We start from the raw sequence: 18,831 nt of genomic DNA, 5'->3' as shown, positions 1-18,831 counted from the left end.
TGTAATTGCAACTCGATCCGACTTTACCAGAAAACATCTACTTTTTCGGGGTATTGCAATAGGTTTTCTTCTTGGAGTTGGTCATTGTGGTATGATTGAAAAGGTAATCAACCCATAGTGATTCTCAAATTCTCATAGTATGCTTTAGAAACTTCTTCTTGCAAAAGCTGGAAATAGGCAGCCCCAGCGTTAATGGATCCTTAGCAACTCAAAAAAGAAAAGAGCAAACTTCCAAGTATGAGAATTTGCCATCAGACCATCTTACACACGTAAAAGAAGAATCAATTGTAGTGAGGATCACAAACTATGAAGCTCTGCTCTTACATTTTGAAGAAATGATAGACATGGATTTGAGCGACTCAAGCTCTCCCAATTATAAGAATTGATGATTGCACTGCTACTAAGGACTTTTGAGTTTTGACAGTCAAAAAGACGAGCAGCTAAAAGAAAGTTTTACTACATGGGAGTACTGGTTTTTTACTTCCTGGATTTTTTCGAGTTCATACGCAAACTTTCTCCTAATGATAATGGACGCAAGTTTTAGACATAGGCTAAAAAAGTTCATTCACAGAAACACAACCAACAGCTGAGGGCAACAGAACTTCAACAGGTTAACTATTCTATTGGGACTATTGTTAAAAAGAAAAAGAAAAAGAAAAAAAAAGGCACATAAAGTGCAATATGGTAAGGTAAACGAAAAATGTAACTACTGCAGGTAACAGAGAATACCAAAAAAAACTACTATAGACTAAAAGCTTAATCGACTTCCTCCATCTTGCTGCCTTCAGCATCAGCTTCCGGATCCTCCAGTGCTGGCATGTCAACATCAGCATCCCCAGAATCCTCATCAATGCTGAGCCCAAGTTTCAGCATCCTGTGAATTCTGTTACCAAAGGTGTTGGGATCGTCGAGGCTGAAACCCGAGGTGAGAAGAGCAGTCTCGAACAGCAACAGGACCAAATCCTTGACAGACTTGTCATTCTTGTCCGCATCAGCCCTCTTCCTAAGCTCATCCATGATGGCGTTCTCTGGGTTTATCTCCATGGTCTTCTTGCTAGACATGTATCCAGCCATGCTAGAATCCCGAAGTGCTTGCGCCTTCATGATTCTCTCCATGTTTGCAGTCCAGCCATACTCGCCAGTAACCAAACAGCAGGGAGAGTCCACAACACGGTCTGAAACAACGACCTTTTCAACCTTGTCACCAAGCACATCCTTAATCACCTTGCACAGGCCCTCAAATTTCTCCTTCAATTCTTCGTTCTTTTTCTTCTCATCCTCGCTTTCATCGAGTTTGAGACCTTCCTTGGTAGCAGAAACAAGCTTCTTACCCTCAAATTCCTTCAGCTGACCAATACAGTACTCATCAATAGCATCAACCATGTAGAGAACCTCATAGCCCTTCTTCTTCAGCTTCTCGAGGAAGGGTGAGTTCTCAACAGCCTTCTTGCTCTCACCAGTAATGTAGTAAATATCGTTCTGACCTTCCTTCATCCTGGTCACATAGTCCTTCAAACTGGTCATGTCATCACCACTTTTTGTAGAGTGGTATCTCAGCAGTTCAGCAAACTTAGACCTGTTCTGTGAATCCTCATGGATACCAAGCTTGATGTTCTTTGAGAAGGCCTCGTAGAACTTGTCAAAATCTTCCTTGTTTTCAGCTATTTCAAAGAATAGCTCAATGCACTTCTTTACCAAGTTCTTGCGAATAACCTTAAGGATCTTGTTCTGCTGCAACATTTCTCTGGAAATGTTGAGGGGAAGGTCCTCAGAATCCACAATACCCTTCACAAAGCTCAAATATTCAGGAATCAACTCTTCACAGTTGTCCATGATGAACACTCGGCGAACATACAGCTTGATATTGTTGGGCTTCTTCTTGGTGTCAAAGAGGTCAAAAGGAGCCCTCTTTGGAACAAAAAGAACAGCCTTAAACTCCAGCTGGCCCTCAACAGAGAAGTGCTTCACAGCCAAATGTTCCTCCCAGTCATTAGTCAGGCTCTTGTAGAATGCAGCATACTCTTCCTTTGTGATCTCCTCGGGCTTCCTCATCCATATGGGCTTCTGCTTGTTCACCAAGGACCACTCATTAGAGACTTCCTTGATCTTCTTCTTTTTCTTTTCTTCCTTCTCCTTTTCTTCGTCAACCTCCTCTACCTTCCCTTCCTCGTCTTTCTTCTCCTCTTCATCCTCATCATCAGAGATTTCCTTTTCAATTGTCTTCTCAACCCAAAGAGAGATTGGGTAGCTGATGAACTCGGAGTGCTTCTTAATCAGGTCCTTGAGCCTGCGCTCTTCCAGATATTCAAGCTGATCCTCCTTGAGATATAGGGTCATTTTAGTACCCCTACCGAGGTTCTCCCCAGAAGTGTCCCTGGTGACAGTGAATGAACCACCAGCTTGAGACTCCCAAACATACTGTTCGTCATCGTTGTGCTTTGTTGTCACAATAACCTTCTCAGCCACCAAGTAAGCTGAATAGAAACCAACACCAAATTGCCCAATCATGCTAACATCAGCACCAGCTGCAAGAGCTTCCATAAATTCCTTAGTCCCGGACCTAGCAATTGTACCAAGGTTGTTCACCAGATCTGCAGTAACACAAACAGGATGAGTATGTTGCAATATAATGCTATTTAAGCACCAAGTACTTCCACAAATTACTCTAACTTACCAGCCTTGGTCATACCGATACCACTGTCAATGATAGTTAAGGTATTGTTGGTCTTGTCAGGAATAATGTGGATAAAGAGTTCAGGTTGAGCGTCAAGCTTGCTCTTGTCGGTCAAGCTCTCAAAGCGAATCTTGTCCAAAGCCTTTCATAAATTATCACAACATAATCAGACACTTCATACATATTTGAAACATAAGTAAATGAATCGTTCATCATATCATACAATATAACATACACGGACACACAACAAGTCTTTGACAAGAGTAACACTGATTTGTAAGACACTCCAAGACATGCACAGAATCGACTCAAGATTAAAGTTTTACTAATTGATACATTGAACAACATCCCCTTCAGCTTAATCGATCTGGAACAAGCAAATTTAGCTTCTAGGGCTCCAAGATTTCCCTTATAAACAAAACTCTTTAATGTACGCCTCAAAATACTAAACAAAGAGTCCACATGATTCATAAACAAAATTTTCCTACCAGCTGCGGTTAGTGCATACTCATTAACAAAACAATAGATCAACACCCTGATCAACATTGTAATGATATCTACATCTTAAATTTGCACATGCCAATATCTGTTTCATGAATAACAGAACAAACAATTCTACGCACTTGTCAACCCATTCATGTAAGGAACAAGGCAGTTTTCGTGATTATAATCTTAAAAAAAATATTATAATCATCAAACAGGACACTGACAAACGATCTAGTTTTCAGAGTACAAAAAATATCTCAAAACCCCAGGTTTATAGCCCCTAATCACATCCATTGAGCCAGCTCTGTTGTTTCTCCAAACTACTAACATCAAATCACAAACACAGATACATCTAGAATATGAGCAGAATTAACTATAGAGAGCGCCCACGATCAAAAAACTTTAACATTAAATTACAATAAAAAATAAAAAATAAAATCATGCACTTTATATACGATCAGAATCAATTATAGAGGCGTCCGCAATCAAACAACTAACATTAAGTCAGAAAAAATCATTGCGTTTAATAAAAGAGCAGAATCAACTATAGGGAGCGTTCACAAACAATTCTCAATGTACAAAAAGACAATGCGACTCCAAATACAGACACATATCAAGCACTTATCAACCAGTTCTTTTTAAGACCAAGGCATTTGTGTGATTTAATCTATAAAAAGGGCTCAAATCATCAAAAAAGAACCTAAATTGTCAATAGCTCTAGTAATCAGAATACGAAAAAAAAAAAAGCTAAATCATTTAGAAAAAAAAAACAAAAATCATGAATTTAAAAGGCTCAAATCATCAAAGAAAAACTGAAACCATAAATAAATAAAGACTCAAATCATCAAACAGAACCTAAACTAAACGATCTAGTTATCAGAGTACGGAAAAATCGCAAATCATCAAAAACAAAAACTAAAAATTATTATTAAAAAAAACTCAAATCATCAAACAAACAATCATGCATCTAATATATGAGCAGAATCAAATACACGGAGCTTATCGCGTTAAATAGACAATGTAATTACAAATTCAAATAGAAAATCGAAAAGAGATTTGACTTACATCAGAAGAATTGCTAATAAGTTCCCGGAGAAAAATCTCCTTGTTGCTGTAGAATGTGTTGATAATAAGACTCAAAAGCTGGTTAATTTCAGCCTGAAAAGCAAAGGTCTCTGTATCCGCCATTGCCGATCTAGCGATGCTGCTGCTACGTCAACGATTGTAGAAAGCAAAGGGGAGAGAAATTAGGGTTGAGGACGGCGAGAGAACAGTAGAAGAAACAAAGATAGAGAGATTGGTGAGGGAGGGTGTTTATATTGATGTTTGTTTTGGGTTTCTAGACTCTTCTATTGCCAAGTAATTTATTAGAACCTTCTAGACTATCAGATTTATCAAGTATTCTCTTTGTTTCCTTTTAAGCTAGTGTTAAAAGCAGCGCTGATAATTTAACAAAATATTAATCTTATAAAGGTATAATTTAATATATTAAATTATTTTAATAAATATTAATAATTATTTTATTATTTCATGTAGTGTACAGAAATATTAGAAAATCTATACAAAACAAAAGAATACACATTAAATAGTAATTGAATAAATTATTTATTCCTTATTATTCTTTATTATTATTAAATTAGCAAGTACTTAGTAATATATATTTACTAATATGACTTTTTAGTAACTTGTCAATTATTTTTATATTTTGTAATTAATTCGATTTTATTATAATATAGATATATATATTTATTACTCTGAAAATATTCTTTTTTAAAAACTTATGTTATACTGTTCAAAAATCTTCAATTGTCTAAATTTATCAATAATTTCATTGAGTGTTATTTATTTATTATTTATTAATTAAGTCTAAAAATATCATAAAACTGTCTTCATCCCCATCTTTTCGTACATTCTTTTCTACTATAATATTTGATTAGTTTTCTTATTTTGAAATTTACTGAAAATTTAAATAATGTAATATTTTTACTAAATTATAATTTCAAATTCATCAAAAGTATAAAGATATAAGCCTTTTTATTATTTTATAAAAAAACTACCAATATATATATATATATATATATATATATATATATATATATATATATATATTGGGGGATCGGGTTGCACGAGAGAGAGAGACTATTATATTAGGAAAAAACTACTACCCAATTTGAATTGAAAGTTTTTTTTTATTTCTTTATTTTCGTTTTAATTATTTTAAAAAAATTTAAAACTCCAAGTTAAAACTATTCCCTAATTTGAATTGGCATTTTTTTAAAAAATAATTCTATAACTCCAACTTGAAACTACTCCCCAATTTGAATGGGTATTTTTTTTTTCTTATTGTAGCTAATTATAAGATATCTATATTTTTTAATTCAAATAGAGTAACAAATTAATTTAAAATTTAAAAATTCAAAAGATTTTTTAGTTAGAAATGTAGTTTATTGTAAAATAATTTTGAAACCCCAAGTTGAAACTACTCCGTGATTTGAATGGGTAGTTTTTTTAATATATATTTTTTCCTCTTTTTTTTACATCTAATTTTTTTATATAAATAATTTTAAAACTCCAACTTGAAACTACTCCCCAATTTGAATGGGTATTTGATTTTTATATTTTTATTTTTTTATTATAGCTAATTATAAGATATCTATATTTATATCATTCAAATAGAATAACCAATTAATTCAAAATTTAAAATTAAAAAGGTTATTTTAGTCAGAAAAGAAGTTTATTTTGTCTTAAAATTTCAACTTGAAACTAATGCCCAATTTGAATTGGCAATTTTATTTTTTTAATTTCATTTTTAAATTTTTTTAATTTCATTTTTTATTTTAAAATAGTTTTAAAACTCCAACTTTTTGTTAGGCTTACCTAGTCATAGAGACTAGGTGTCGTCACGACGTTATACGAAGGGAGGTTGGGTCGTGACAATTATTTGCTTCTTTTTTTTATATATATAAAATAAAATAGTTATTTATATAGACTACTATATTAGGAAGAAACTACTCCCCAAATTGAATTGAAAGTTTATATTTCTTTATTTTTGTTTTTTTATTTTAAAATAATTTTAAAACTCCAACTTGAAACTACTCCCCAATTTGAATTGAAAGTTTTTTTATTTTTTATTTTCGTTTTTTATTTTAAAATAATTTTAAAACTCCAACTTGAAACTGCTCCCCAATGTGAATGGGTAGGATTTTTTTATTATATATTTTCGTTTTTTTATTATAGATAATTTTTTTTATAGCTAATTATAAGATATGCATATTTATTAATTCAAATAGAGTAACCAACCAATTAATTCAAAATTTAAAATTCAAAAGGTTTTTTAGTTAGAAAGGTAGTTTGTTTTGTCCTAATGTCACTTGGCTTTTTGTGATTATGTCACTTGTCTTAATATTGTATTTTTGCCTCTCCTTTTATTATATATATATATATATATATATATATATATATATATATATATATATATATATATATATATTCATCTTTTTATTATTATAGCTAATTATAAGATAAGATATGCATATTTATTAATTCAAATAGAGTAACCAACCAATTAATTCAAAATTTAAAATTCAAAAGGTTTTTTAGTTAGAAAGGTAGTTTGTTTTGTCCTAATGCCACTTGGCTTTTTGTGGTTATGCCACTTGTCTTAATATTATGCTTTTGCCTCTTCTTTTATTATATATATAGAAGATATATAGATATATAGATATATAGATATATAGATATATAGATATATAGATTTAAAATATAGATATAGATTTTTATTTTCGTTTTTTATTTTAAAATATTTTTAAAACTCCAACTTGAAACTGTTCTCCAATGTGAATGTGTAGGTTTTTTATTATATATTTTCATTTTTTATTATAGCTAATTTTATTTTTTTTATAGCTAATTATAAGATATGCATATTTATTAATTCAAATAGAGTAACCAACCAATTAATTCAAAATTTAAAATTCAAAAGGTTTTTTAGTTAGAAAGGTAGTTTGTTTTGTCCTAATGTCACTTGGCTTTTTGTGATTATGTCACTTGTCTTAATATTGTATTTTTGCCTCTTTTTTTATTTTATATATATATATATATATATATATATATATATATATATATATATATATATATATATTCATCTTTTTATTATTATAGCTAATTATAAGATAAGATATGCATATTTATTAATTCAAATAGAGTAACCAACCAATTAATTCAAAATTTAAAATTCAAAAGGTTTTTTAGTTAGAAAGGTAGTTTGTTTTGTCCTAATGCCACTTGGCTTTTTGTGGTTATGCCACTTGTCTTAATATTATGCTTTTGCCTCTTCTTTTATTATATATATAGATATATAGATATATAGATATATAGATATATAGATATATAGATATATAGATATATAGATATATAGATATATAGATATATAGATATATAGATATATAGATATATAGATATATAGATATATAGATATATAGATATATAAGTAAAAAAAAAAGTAAATAATGACCTTTGATATATAAGTATAATTTATATATATATATATATATATATATATATATATATATATATATATATATATATATTATATATTATAAATAATTTTACATTTATGATCTTATTTAAATAACATGTTTGGCCAAGCATTTAAAAGGTCAAATGTAGTAGTCCTATTTTTCAGAAGAAGAAGATTAAGTGGGCGTTGGACATAAGAATTGTAAAATTCTAAAAAAAAAAGTGAAAAATAAATTTTAAGCGAAAATGATATTTGAAAATTAAATTTGTGTTTGGACATGAATATAATTTTGGGTTGTTTTTGAAATTTTGTGATTGATATGAGTGAATTTTTTTGAAAAATAACTTTTAGGAGTTTTTTAAAATTTCGAAAAATTTCAAAATTCCTTCAAGTGAAAATTAGAAATTTTATGATCAAACACTGATTTCGAAAAAAATAAAAAAATTTCGAAAAACGTTGAAAAATTCTTATGTCCAAACGAAAGTATTTTAGAAAAATACGCGTTTGACCAAGTTTTAAGTACTGACATAAGCGATATTTTTTAATTTAACCAAGATCTAAGAAAGTAGCTCCTCAAGGAATTAAGGGCTTTTGACTTCAGAATTGTCTATTAAATTTCCATATTGTTAGGGGCGGCAGTTTGGTTTAAGAGATTAGGTAGGTTATTCTATTTAAGATTAAATTTATTTTGTAATTAGTTGGAGGTATTAGCTAAAATAGAGACTAGTTTTTGTGTATGTGCGTTGCACGTGTACCTCACGTCAATAAATATTAAATTTTGTGTTTGACTTATAAAATAAATATTAAAGAAGAAGTATAAGTTCGTGTACCTCGCGTCAATAAATATTAAACTTTGTGTTTGACTTATAAAATAAATACTAAATAAGAAGTATAATGTCACGACCCAATTTCATTATAGGCCGTGATGGCACCCAACAACGTTGTAAGGCAAGCCAACACTGATCAACTAGTGATTTCACGCTTAGATAAATTTGTAAACGATAGCTTTTTTCTTATTAAAAAAAGATTTAGGAGTTTGCAATTTTAACATAAATAAATGAAAACAATTAGTACTAATCGTAATCATATGAGCAAACCAAAACCATAAGTCTGCTAGTGTGTGTGCCAAGACCTGGTGTCACAAGTATGTAGGCAATCTAGTAGAATATACAAAACAATGCTAGCCTACTATCTGATAGGAAATAGACATAAAATAAAAGAACATAAGAGAGACTCCACCTGCTGCAGAACGGCCCAAAAGGACAGCTCACCGGGAAGTCTCGAGCTGGAAAATCAGGCTATGCGCTAGACTGGTGGCCAGATGCATCTGGCTCAAATCCTGTACAATCAGGTACATAAGTGTAGTGCGAGTACATAAAAATATGTACCCAGTAAGTATTTAGTCTAACCTCGAAGAAGTAGTGATAAGGGGTCGATTTTGACACTCATTAGGGCCAATAATATAATAACATGTGATTCTAAATAAGCATGATACACATAACTAACAATAAACTAAGAACAAGAAATAACTGTACAGTTCTTCCATCATATCTAAGAAACCAAAATACTTCCTTCATTTTAAACAAATGATCTCTAAAACAGTAAATTTATACCAATTATAAAAAGGGCTTCCACTTCTATTATCACACACAAATTCCATCGAGAACGTTCGGCCCGATCCAATATGAAAATGTAAGTTGTGCACTGCCGATGGTCGAACGACGTGAACCATAGATGCATCTATTAACCTGCCGAGGCGAACTGCCCGCTCCCATGAGAATAGTGAAAATAGTCACCCCGCTCACGGAATATACTTGCGACGAAATATAACGTAATTTTTCTCAATTCTTTTCAAAATATTAATTTACTTGAAACCTTTGAAATCTTGAAACCCTCAACTTAGTTCCATTCAATGCAAATAAATAATTATGTTCAGATAACGGTACCCACAAAGCATGGTGTAAGCTTAGAACTACCCGGACATAACAAGAATAGTGGCTACGTACGGACTCTCGTCACTTCGTGCGTACGTAGCCCCCACAAAAAAATCATATATTAATTAAGTTCACCTATGGGGAAATTTCCCTCTTACAAGGTTAGAAAAGAGACTTACCTCGCTTTAAGGCCTACTTTCCGGTCCAAGCTTATGCCCAAACCCTCAATTTGGTGCCGAACAATCCAAAACTATCCAAATAGTGTAGAAACTAATCAATATAGGCTTAAAAGTTCATATCCCTACTATTTAAGTAATTTCCCAACTTTAAATGCAAGATTCCTAAAATTCACCCCCGGGCCCACGTGCCCGGATTCCGGAATTTTTCAAAGAAAGTTGTTACCCATAACCTTAGAAACATAAATATATGATTCTCATTAAGTTCCATAACCATTTTCGTGGTAAAACTCCATTTTTATCAAAAACCTAGGTTTTCTTCTAAACCCATGATTTTTACTAATTTACATATTATAATTTACCCATAAACTATGTATTAAACTCACATGAGGTAGAAACTACTTACCTCACAAAGCTAGGTCGAAATCCCCTCCTTAAGAGCTCCCAAATCGCCCAAGATTGTAATAAATGACCCCAAAAATGCCTAAGTCCCGATTTTAAACTCACTGCCCATGTCTGCCTTCTTCGCGATCGCGGAAGAGGCCTCGCGATCGCGAATGCAAACGGCCCAGGCCCGGGAAAATTTACCCATCGCGAACGCGACATGAGCAACACGAATGCTGAGGTTCCTTGGCCTACCCAATGCGAACGCGAGGACTTCTTCGCGAACAACGCACCCAGCTTAGCCTCTTATACGCGAACGCGGGCCAGGTCACGCGAAGGGTAGAGGGCCCAAATCTCCGCGAACGCAGTCCTACGCACGTGAACGCGAAGGGCAAAAGCTCCCCATCCCACAGTACACCCAATCCTTCATCGCGAACGCGAGGGTCTGACCGCGTTCGTGAAGAAGGAAACCAGAAACAGAAATCTAGTGTGTTTCAACTCAACTCCGGGTAGTCCGTAGCGCACTCGAGCCCCTCGGGACCCCGTCCAACTACTCCAACGAGTCTATAAACATAATACGGACTTGCTTGAACTCTCAAAACACATAAAACAACAACAAAACCAAGAATCACACCCCAAAACTAAATTGAATCAAACTTTGAACTTTAAGTTTCTAAATCGCTCCGAACGCGTCGAATCATACTTATACTACTCGGAATGACACCAAATTTTGCGTGCAAGTCTTAAATGACATTACAGAACTATTCCCGGTCTCGAAATTCCATTCGGACCTCGATATCACTAAAACCTACTCCAAACCAAATTTAAAGAATTTCAAAAACCTTCAAGAACCAACTTTCACTATTAGGCGCCGAAACACTCCCGGGTCACCCAAAACCCAATACGAACATACGCCCAAGTTCAAAATCATCATATGAACCTATTGGAACCGTCAAATCCCGATTCTGAGGTCGTTTACTAAAAATATTGACCAAAGTCAAACTTGGCCTTTCAAGCCAACCTTAAGGAACTAAGTGTTCCGATTTCAACCCCAAATTCTTCCAAATCCCGAACCAATCATCCCCGCAAATCATAAATCTGTAAAAGCAAGTACGGGAAGTCTTATTTAGGGGAATGGGGTTCTAGCAAGTAAAACGACCAGCCGGGTCGTTACATTCTCCACCTCTTAAACAACGTTCGTCCTCGAAGGGGTTTAGATTCATACCTGAAATGCTGAATAAGTGTGAATATCTGCTCCGCATGTACTCCTCGGACTCCCAGGTCACCTCCTCAACTGGTTGAACCCTCTACTGAACCTTTACCGCGGAAATCCTCTTGGACCTCAATTGGCGATCCTGTTTAGCAACAATAGCAACTGGCTCCTCCTCATAACCCAAGCTCTTATCTAGCTGAATAGTACTGAAGTCTAACACATGAGACAAGTCGGCGTAATACCTCCGGAGCATAAACACGTGAAAAACTGGATGAACCCCTTATAGGCTAGGAGGTAAAGCAAGTTCATAAGCAACCTCCCCAACTCGACTCAACACCTCAAATGGGCCTATAAACCTTGGGCTCAACTTGTCCTTCTTCCCGAATCTCATAATACCCTTGATCGGCGAGACTTTCAAGAGAACCTTCTCGCCGACCATAAATGATACATCACGCGCCTTCCGCGTAGCTCTTATGTCTGGACTGTGCTGTGCGAAGTCGCTCCTGAATCAACTTTACCTTTTCCAAGGCATCCTTTACCAAATCAGTACCATATAACCTAGCCTCGCCGGGCTCAAACCACCCGATGGGAGAACGATATCGCCGACCATATAAAGCCTCAAATGGATCCATCTCGATGCTAGAATGATAATTGTTGTTGTAAGCAAACTAGGCCAAAGGCAAGAACTGATCCCATTGTCCCCCAAAGTCAATCACACATGCTCTCAACATGTCCTCCAATATCTGAACTGTCCGCTCTAACTGGCCGTCGGTTTGTGGATGGAATGTTGTGCTGAGCTCTACACGGGTCCCCAACTCACTCTGTACGGCCCTCCAAAAATATGAGGTGAACTAAGGGCCTCTATCTGATATGATGGAAACAGGCACACCATGCAACCGAACTATCTCCCGAATATAAATCTGGGCCAACTTCTCTGAAGTATTGGTAGTCGCAACCTGAATTAAATGTGCCGACTTGGTCAACCTGTCGACAATGACCCAAACTGCATCAAACTTCCGTAAGGTCCGTGACAATCCAACTACAAAGTCCATAGTAATACACTCTCATTTCCACTCAGGTATAGTCATCTGCTGAAGTAGGCCACCTGGCCTCTGGTGCTCATACTTAACCTGTTGGTAATTTAAGCACCTAGCCACATACTCAACTATGTCTTTCTTTATCCACCACCACCAATAATGCTATTTCAGGTCACGATACATCTTCGTAGCACCTGGATGAATAGAATACCGAGAACTGCGTGCCTTCTCTAGAATCCTCTCCCTCAAGCCATTGACATTAGGAAAACATAGGCGACCTTGGAGACGCAGAACACCATCATCGCCAATAGAAACCTCCTTGGCACTACCCCATAGTACCGTCTCTCTGAGAACTGCCAAATGCGGATCATCGAACTGTCGGACCTTGATTTTCCCCAATAATGAAGATTGGGCAACAACACATGCAAGAACTCGACTGGGCTCTAAAATGTCCAACCTCACAAGTCTGTTAGACTGAATGTCCAAAGCTAGTGGCCTCTCCTCTGCTGAAATGAATGCCAAGCTACCCATACTCTCTGCCTTCCTGCTTAAGGCATCCGCGACCACATTTGCCTTGCCTAGATGATAAAGAATGGTGATGTCATAATCCTTCAGTAACTTGAGCCATATACACTATCTCAAATTGAGATCACTTTACTTGAACAAATGTTGTAAGCTGCGATGATCAGTATAAACCTCAAATGATATCCCATACAGATAATACCTCCATATCTTAAGAGCATGGACAATCGTGACCAACTCCAAGTCGTGCACATGGTAATTCTTCTCATGGATCTTCAGATGACGTGAAGCATATGTAATAACTCTCCCCTCCTGCATCAAGACACAACCCAAGCCAATGCGTGAAGCGTCGTAATAAACCGTATACATCCCCGAACCGGAAGGCAACACTAGAACTGGTGTTGTGGTCAAAGCTGTCTTGAGCTTCTGAAAGCTCGCCTCACAATCATCGGACCAACGGAATGGAGCACCCTTCTGGGTCAATCTAGTCAAAGGTGCCGCAATGGATGAAAAGCCCTGCACAAACCAGCGATTATAACCTGCTAACCCCAGGAAACTCTTGATCTCACTCACCGAAGTAGGACGAGGCCAACTCTGAACTGCCTCAATCTTCTTGGGATCCACCTTAATACATTCTCCTGATACAATATGCTCCAAGAATGCCATAGACTCTAGACAAAACTCACACTTGGAGAACTTAGCATATAGCTTCTATTCTCACAAGGTCTGAAGTACCACTCTCAAATGCTGGTCGTGCTCCCCCAGGCTACGTGAGTAAATCAAGATGTCATCAACGAAGACAATAACAAAGGAATCAATATAAGTCTTGAACACCCGGTTCATCAAATCCATAAACGTCGATGAGGCATTAGTCAAGCCGAAGGACATCACTAGAAACTCATAATGACCATATCTGGTACGAAAGGCAGTCTTCGGAACATCTGAGTCCCAGATCTTCAATTGATGGTACCCCGATCTCAAGTCGATCTTAGAAAACAACCTGGCACCCTGCAACTGGTCAAACAAATCATCAATACGTGGCAACGGGTACTTGTTCTTGATGGTAACCTTGTTCAACTGGAGGTAATCAATGCACATCTGCATAGTCCCATCTTTTTTCTTCACAAATAACATTAGTGCACCCCAAGGTGATACACTTGGTCTCACAAACCCCTTTGCCAATAACTCCTCAAGCTGCTCCTTCAGCTCCTTCAGCTCTTTCGGAGCCATACGGTACGGTGGGATAGATAGGCTGGATACCTGGAGCCAAATCAATATAGAAATCAATATCACGATCTGGCGGTATGCCTGAAAGGTCAGAAGGAAACACATCGGCAAATTCCCGGACTACTAGCACTGAATCAATCGCCGGAGACTCTATGATGGTATTCCGAACATATTCGAGATACACCAAACAACCCTTCTCGACCAGATGTCGAGCCTTCAGAAAAGAGATAACCCGACTAGATGTACTAAAGGAGGAACCCTTCCACTCCAATCTCAGCAACTCTGGAATCGCTAAAGTAACAGTCTTGGTATGACAATCAAGGATGGCGTGATATGGGGATAACCAGTCCATGCCTAGGATAACCTCAAAGTCAATCATATCAAGTAACAGAAGGTCTGCTATAGTCTCGTAACCACAGAATGTAACCACACAAGATCGGTAGATCCGATCCATAACCACAGAATCACCCACATGAGTGGACACATAAACAAGAGTGCGCAAGGACTCATGAGGATTATCCAGGAAATGAGCAAATAAAGATGACACATATGAATAGGTAGACCCTGGATCAAATAATACCGAAGCATCCCTACCGCATACAGAAATAATATATGTGGTCACGGCATCTGAGGCCACTGCATCTGGTCTGGTCGGAAAAGCATAGAATCTAGCTGGAGCACCGCTTGGCTGGCCTCCGCCTGGCTGAACAATAGCTGGATGACCTCCCCTGCCTAGCCTCCACCTCTAAGACGGCCCCTACCTGCATGTCCCTCGCTTCTGGGCGGTCGGATTGCTGGTGCTGTAATCATATGCTGATAACCCTGCTATACTGCCTTGCCCCGAAGTTTGGGACAAAATCTCTTCATGTGACCCGGATCCTCACTCGTAACAACCCCGCAGTGCCATAGACTGTTGTCCCAAAGTCTGACCCTAATGGCCTGAATATCCACTAGAAGAACCCTGGATGGCTGGTGAGCGGTATGAACTCTCTAGCATGGAACTAAAGTAGGCATTGGAGGAACCCTGATGAACTGGTGGGCGATAAGAACTCTCTAGCATAACACTGATATAGGGTCGTGCTGGAGCACCCCGAGGAGGTGGTGGTGGTGCTGGATATGTGGGCATGCTAGACTGACCCCTCCCAAACTGACCTCTGCCCCTAGCCGGGGAACCTCTAAACTCTCCCGAAAATCGGGTCCTCTTATCCTGCTGCATCTGCTCTCTACCCCTCTGGTGGTAGCCCTTAATCCTCCGAGCAATCTCTACCACTAGCTGATAATCAGTACCCATCTCAACCTTCGTAGCCATGCTAGCCTGAATACTGGGGTGTAACCCCGCAAAAAAATTTCTGTACTCTCTCTGCATTAGTAGGAAGTATCATAAGTGCATGGCGAGACAACTCAGAAAATCTCGCCTCATAATAGGTCACAGACATCTGACCCTACTCGAGCTGCTCAAACTGACACCGTAACTCTTCCTCTGAGAGGGTGGAATATACCCATCTAATAGAAGCTGTGTAAACTGATCCCAAGTCATGGGAGGAGAACCGCTGATCTGCCAAGAAGGTAAGACTGCCACCATCTACGGGCCCTGCCCTCCAGCTAGAAAGCGGTGAAATCTACTCCATGGGACTCCAATATCCTCATGTTATGCAGTCTGTCCCTGCACCGATCAATAAAGTCCTGGGAGTCCTCATGCCGCTCACCCCCGAATATAGGAGGGTGTAGCCTAGTCCATATGTCCAGTAGCTTCTACGGATCGCCGCCCGTAGCTGGGTCTAAGATCAGGCGCAGCTGCTGCTACTGGCTGGGTTCCGACCACGGGTAGTGTACCCGTGGTCTGATATACTGTAGCTGCATACCCAGGAGCCTGAGCAGTAGGGGTCTGTGCTCCCCTCCTGCCTGAGATGTGGATGGGTCTGCTGGAAATAAACTAGCATGAGTCATAGTGTCCATGAACCGCAACATACGGCCCATGACCTCCTGAAAGCCCGGTGCTGTCATGAAATCTACCGGGGCTGGCTCTGGAATAGACACCTCACCCTACTCCTTCATGATGGGATCCTCCACTAGATCCACTGGTGGTGCTACTGGGGCAGCTCTAGGATGCCCTTGTCCCCTCCCTCGGGCCGGTGACCTCCCCCGGCCTCTACCTCGGCCTTTAGCAATGGGGGGAGCAGCTCCCCCCGGGTCTGGAACGTCCGTTGTACGCGTCCTCACCATCTGTGAGAGAATAGAAGAAGGAAACTTAGTATACCATCAACTGCACGATAGGAGATGAATAAGGAGTAGTTTTCTAACACCCTATAGCCTCTTGAAGATAAGTACAGATGTCTCCGCACCGATCCGTAAGACTCTACTAGGCCTTGTTGTGCCCTTTTTTCTCGCGAAATCGGGTTTCGACATATGACAACTCTTTTAAGGAGGTATTAAAAGAGGAGAGTCGCCACTTAACAGTTTTTAAGGTGCGTTAGGGCACCTATTTGCATATGACTCAGGTTTGACTAGTTTGCATCACCAAAGATCGGGTAAGGGCTCGAAATTACCTCGAAGAAAAGGTGCTAGGCACTCTTTGACGTCCACAACTGTTGGTTCTGACCGAACTTGAATTATATGAATTAGTCAGATAAATAAAGACAGAGAAAATAAGAAGTTTGGGATGTTTGATTATCAAAGACTTTGAATAAATAGAAACACTTGATTCAAAGATAAGATGATGGGTCCTAAGTTTTTTAGCCTAAAGGATCACCCCGTGCAACATAAATAATACTTCGTAACTCCCTCAAGATAAAGTGTTACTCGTATTATTCAGCGGGCACAGACTATCATCTCCTGCTACCCAATTACTATCTTTAAGTTATTACCTAAAGCACACTAGTTGATTCTAAATCGTGCCTCATGCGTGCACTACCCGTCCCATGCCTATGATCCAGGAGGCATTTGGACCTCTATTTTTGGGTGGTTCTAGACTTGACTTAGGCTGCTCAAAAATGTTAAAACTAGGCGACAATTCAAAACTAATATGACTGCAATTAGCCTCCGTAATTAGGTAAACAAATACACGCAAACAGATTTTACATATTAGGTAGTTTTCAGAACTGAAGGGATTGCGGTTATTAAACTCTATTTGCATGGTTTCTAGATGATCTGATTAAGATGCGTAAGCCATTTTTAGACCTAATGATTTCCGAATTAGCAATTAGTAAATGCCAGATGCTGCTAAGTGGCTTATTACAGATTATCGGTGGACACATCTATAGGCATGATTTCTAAGTGATTTATACAATAAGGAACATCAGAACTTATTGGAAATGCTCAAAATTATTACGCTTCCTAATAATCGTGTGGATAAATAATAAAACAACGTTTGAAAAGCGAGTAGTGATGTCCTATAGGCATGATTTCTAAAGCTTGGCGATTGGAATTGATTCTCATACAATTAGCTCCTATAGGCATGCTTTCTAGATGGACAATGAGATTGCAATAGCGAATTAATTAGTTAAAATCCAATGGGCATGATAACTACTGAGCAGATTAAGGAGCAGTCATTAGCAATTATTTCCTATAGGCATGCTGTCTAGCAACACATAGCAGTAGACACAAGAATAGATAAAATACTCATGCATTGACAACATACTAATTATGTGAGTGTGTGATCCCCTAATGACATAATTTCTAATAGTGCCCAAAGAGATTCACATATAACAAATCAAATAGCAAATAGATCACACAAATCCTATAAACATTTTTTTAACCTTTTTTCATGCAAATATTAAGAGATACCCATTTTTCAATTTCACTATCACCCCAATTGTTATTACAGAATTATTACAGGCCCAATAATGAATAAATTACAAAGTAGTACAAGCAATAACAGTAGGCCCAAGACAGGCCCAAAAGATACCCAACACTGACAAGCCTTCAACTAAGCTCTTTCTCCACACAAATCTCAACATAGCCCAAAAAACCATAGGAGAACTCGAACCAAACCCAACAACCATGGTTTGATCATAGGATCCAGGAAACAATCACTTAGACAAGTCAATTTGCACATTCAACAGGCAGAAAGAAGGACAGAACTGAGTAGTAAGGAAAATGGCCAAAGAATCTCAGGCCCTAGTGTGTCAGAGTTCACAAGGGTCTCAAAATGGACCCCGAGCAGTGCTCATACTAGGGAGGTTAATGCGTCTGCGAACTCATTCAAAATGGACCTCAAGCAGTGCCCTAGTGCGTCTTATCCGGGTGTTGTATCATGGAAGACAGGGTGGCCAATGCGTCTTCGAACTCATTCTAGATTCTCGGAACATGTTTGAACTTTATCTTTGTGAATCTCTTCATCAACTCTTGCACATAGTACATATATGGTAATATTTTGGTATTATTTGCAGCCCACTCTCCTAGAACCTGATGTACCAAAAGGTCTGAATCACCAATTACCAGCAATTCCTGAATGTTCATGTCAATGGCCAAATTGAGCCCCAAGATGTAAGCCTTATATTCTGCCATATTGTTGGTGCACGAAAATCTGAGTTTTGCGGATACCGGGTAATGTTGACATGTATCTGATACCAAAACAGCTCTGATACCCACTCATTTAAAATTTGCAGCCCCATCGAAGAACATTCTCCAACCGTCGTAGGTTTCGGTGTTCTCTTCTCCTAC

The 18,831-nt window shown here is 37.7% G+C and overlaps 1 protein-coding gene across 1 annotated transcript; it reads right to left on the bottom strand.

The window, feature by feature from the left end:
• Positions 1 to 538: 538 nt before the first annotated feature.
• Positions 539 to 4,488, bottom strand: LOC107764955 (heat shock cognate protein 80). The gene is made up of 3 exons (XM_016583532.2): positions 4,226 to 4,488; positions 2,675 to 2,816; positions 539 to 2,591 (listed from the first exon to the last, which is right to left on the bottom strand). Exons 1-3 carry the CDS (start codon positions 4,346 to 4,348, stop codon positions 757 to 759), a joined length of 2,100 nt encoding a protein of 699 aa, XP_016439018.1. The 5' UTR covers positions 4,349 to 4,488; the 3' UTR covers positions 539 to 756.
• Between the last annotated feature and the right edge of the window lie 14,343 nt (positions 4,489 to 18,831).

This window comes from Nicotiana tabacum, chromosome 12, assembly GCF_000715075.1.
Source record: "Nicotiana tabacum cultivar K326 chromosome 12, ASM71507v2, whole genome shotgun sequence".
Lineage (NCBI taxonomy): Eukaryota > Viridiplantae > Streptophyta > Magnoliopsida > Solanales > Solanaceae > Nicotiana > Nicotiana tabacum.
This window is presented reverse-complemented; position numbering and strand designations above follow the sequence as displayed.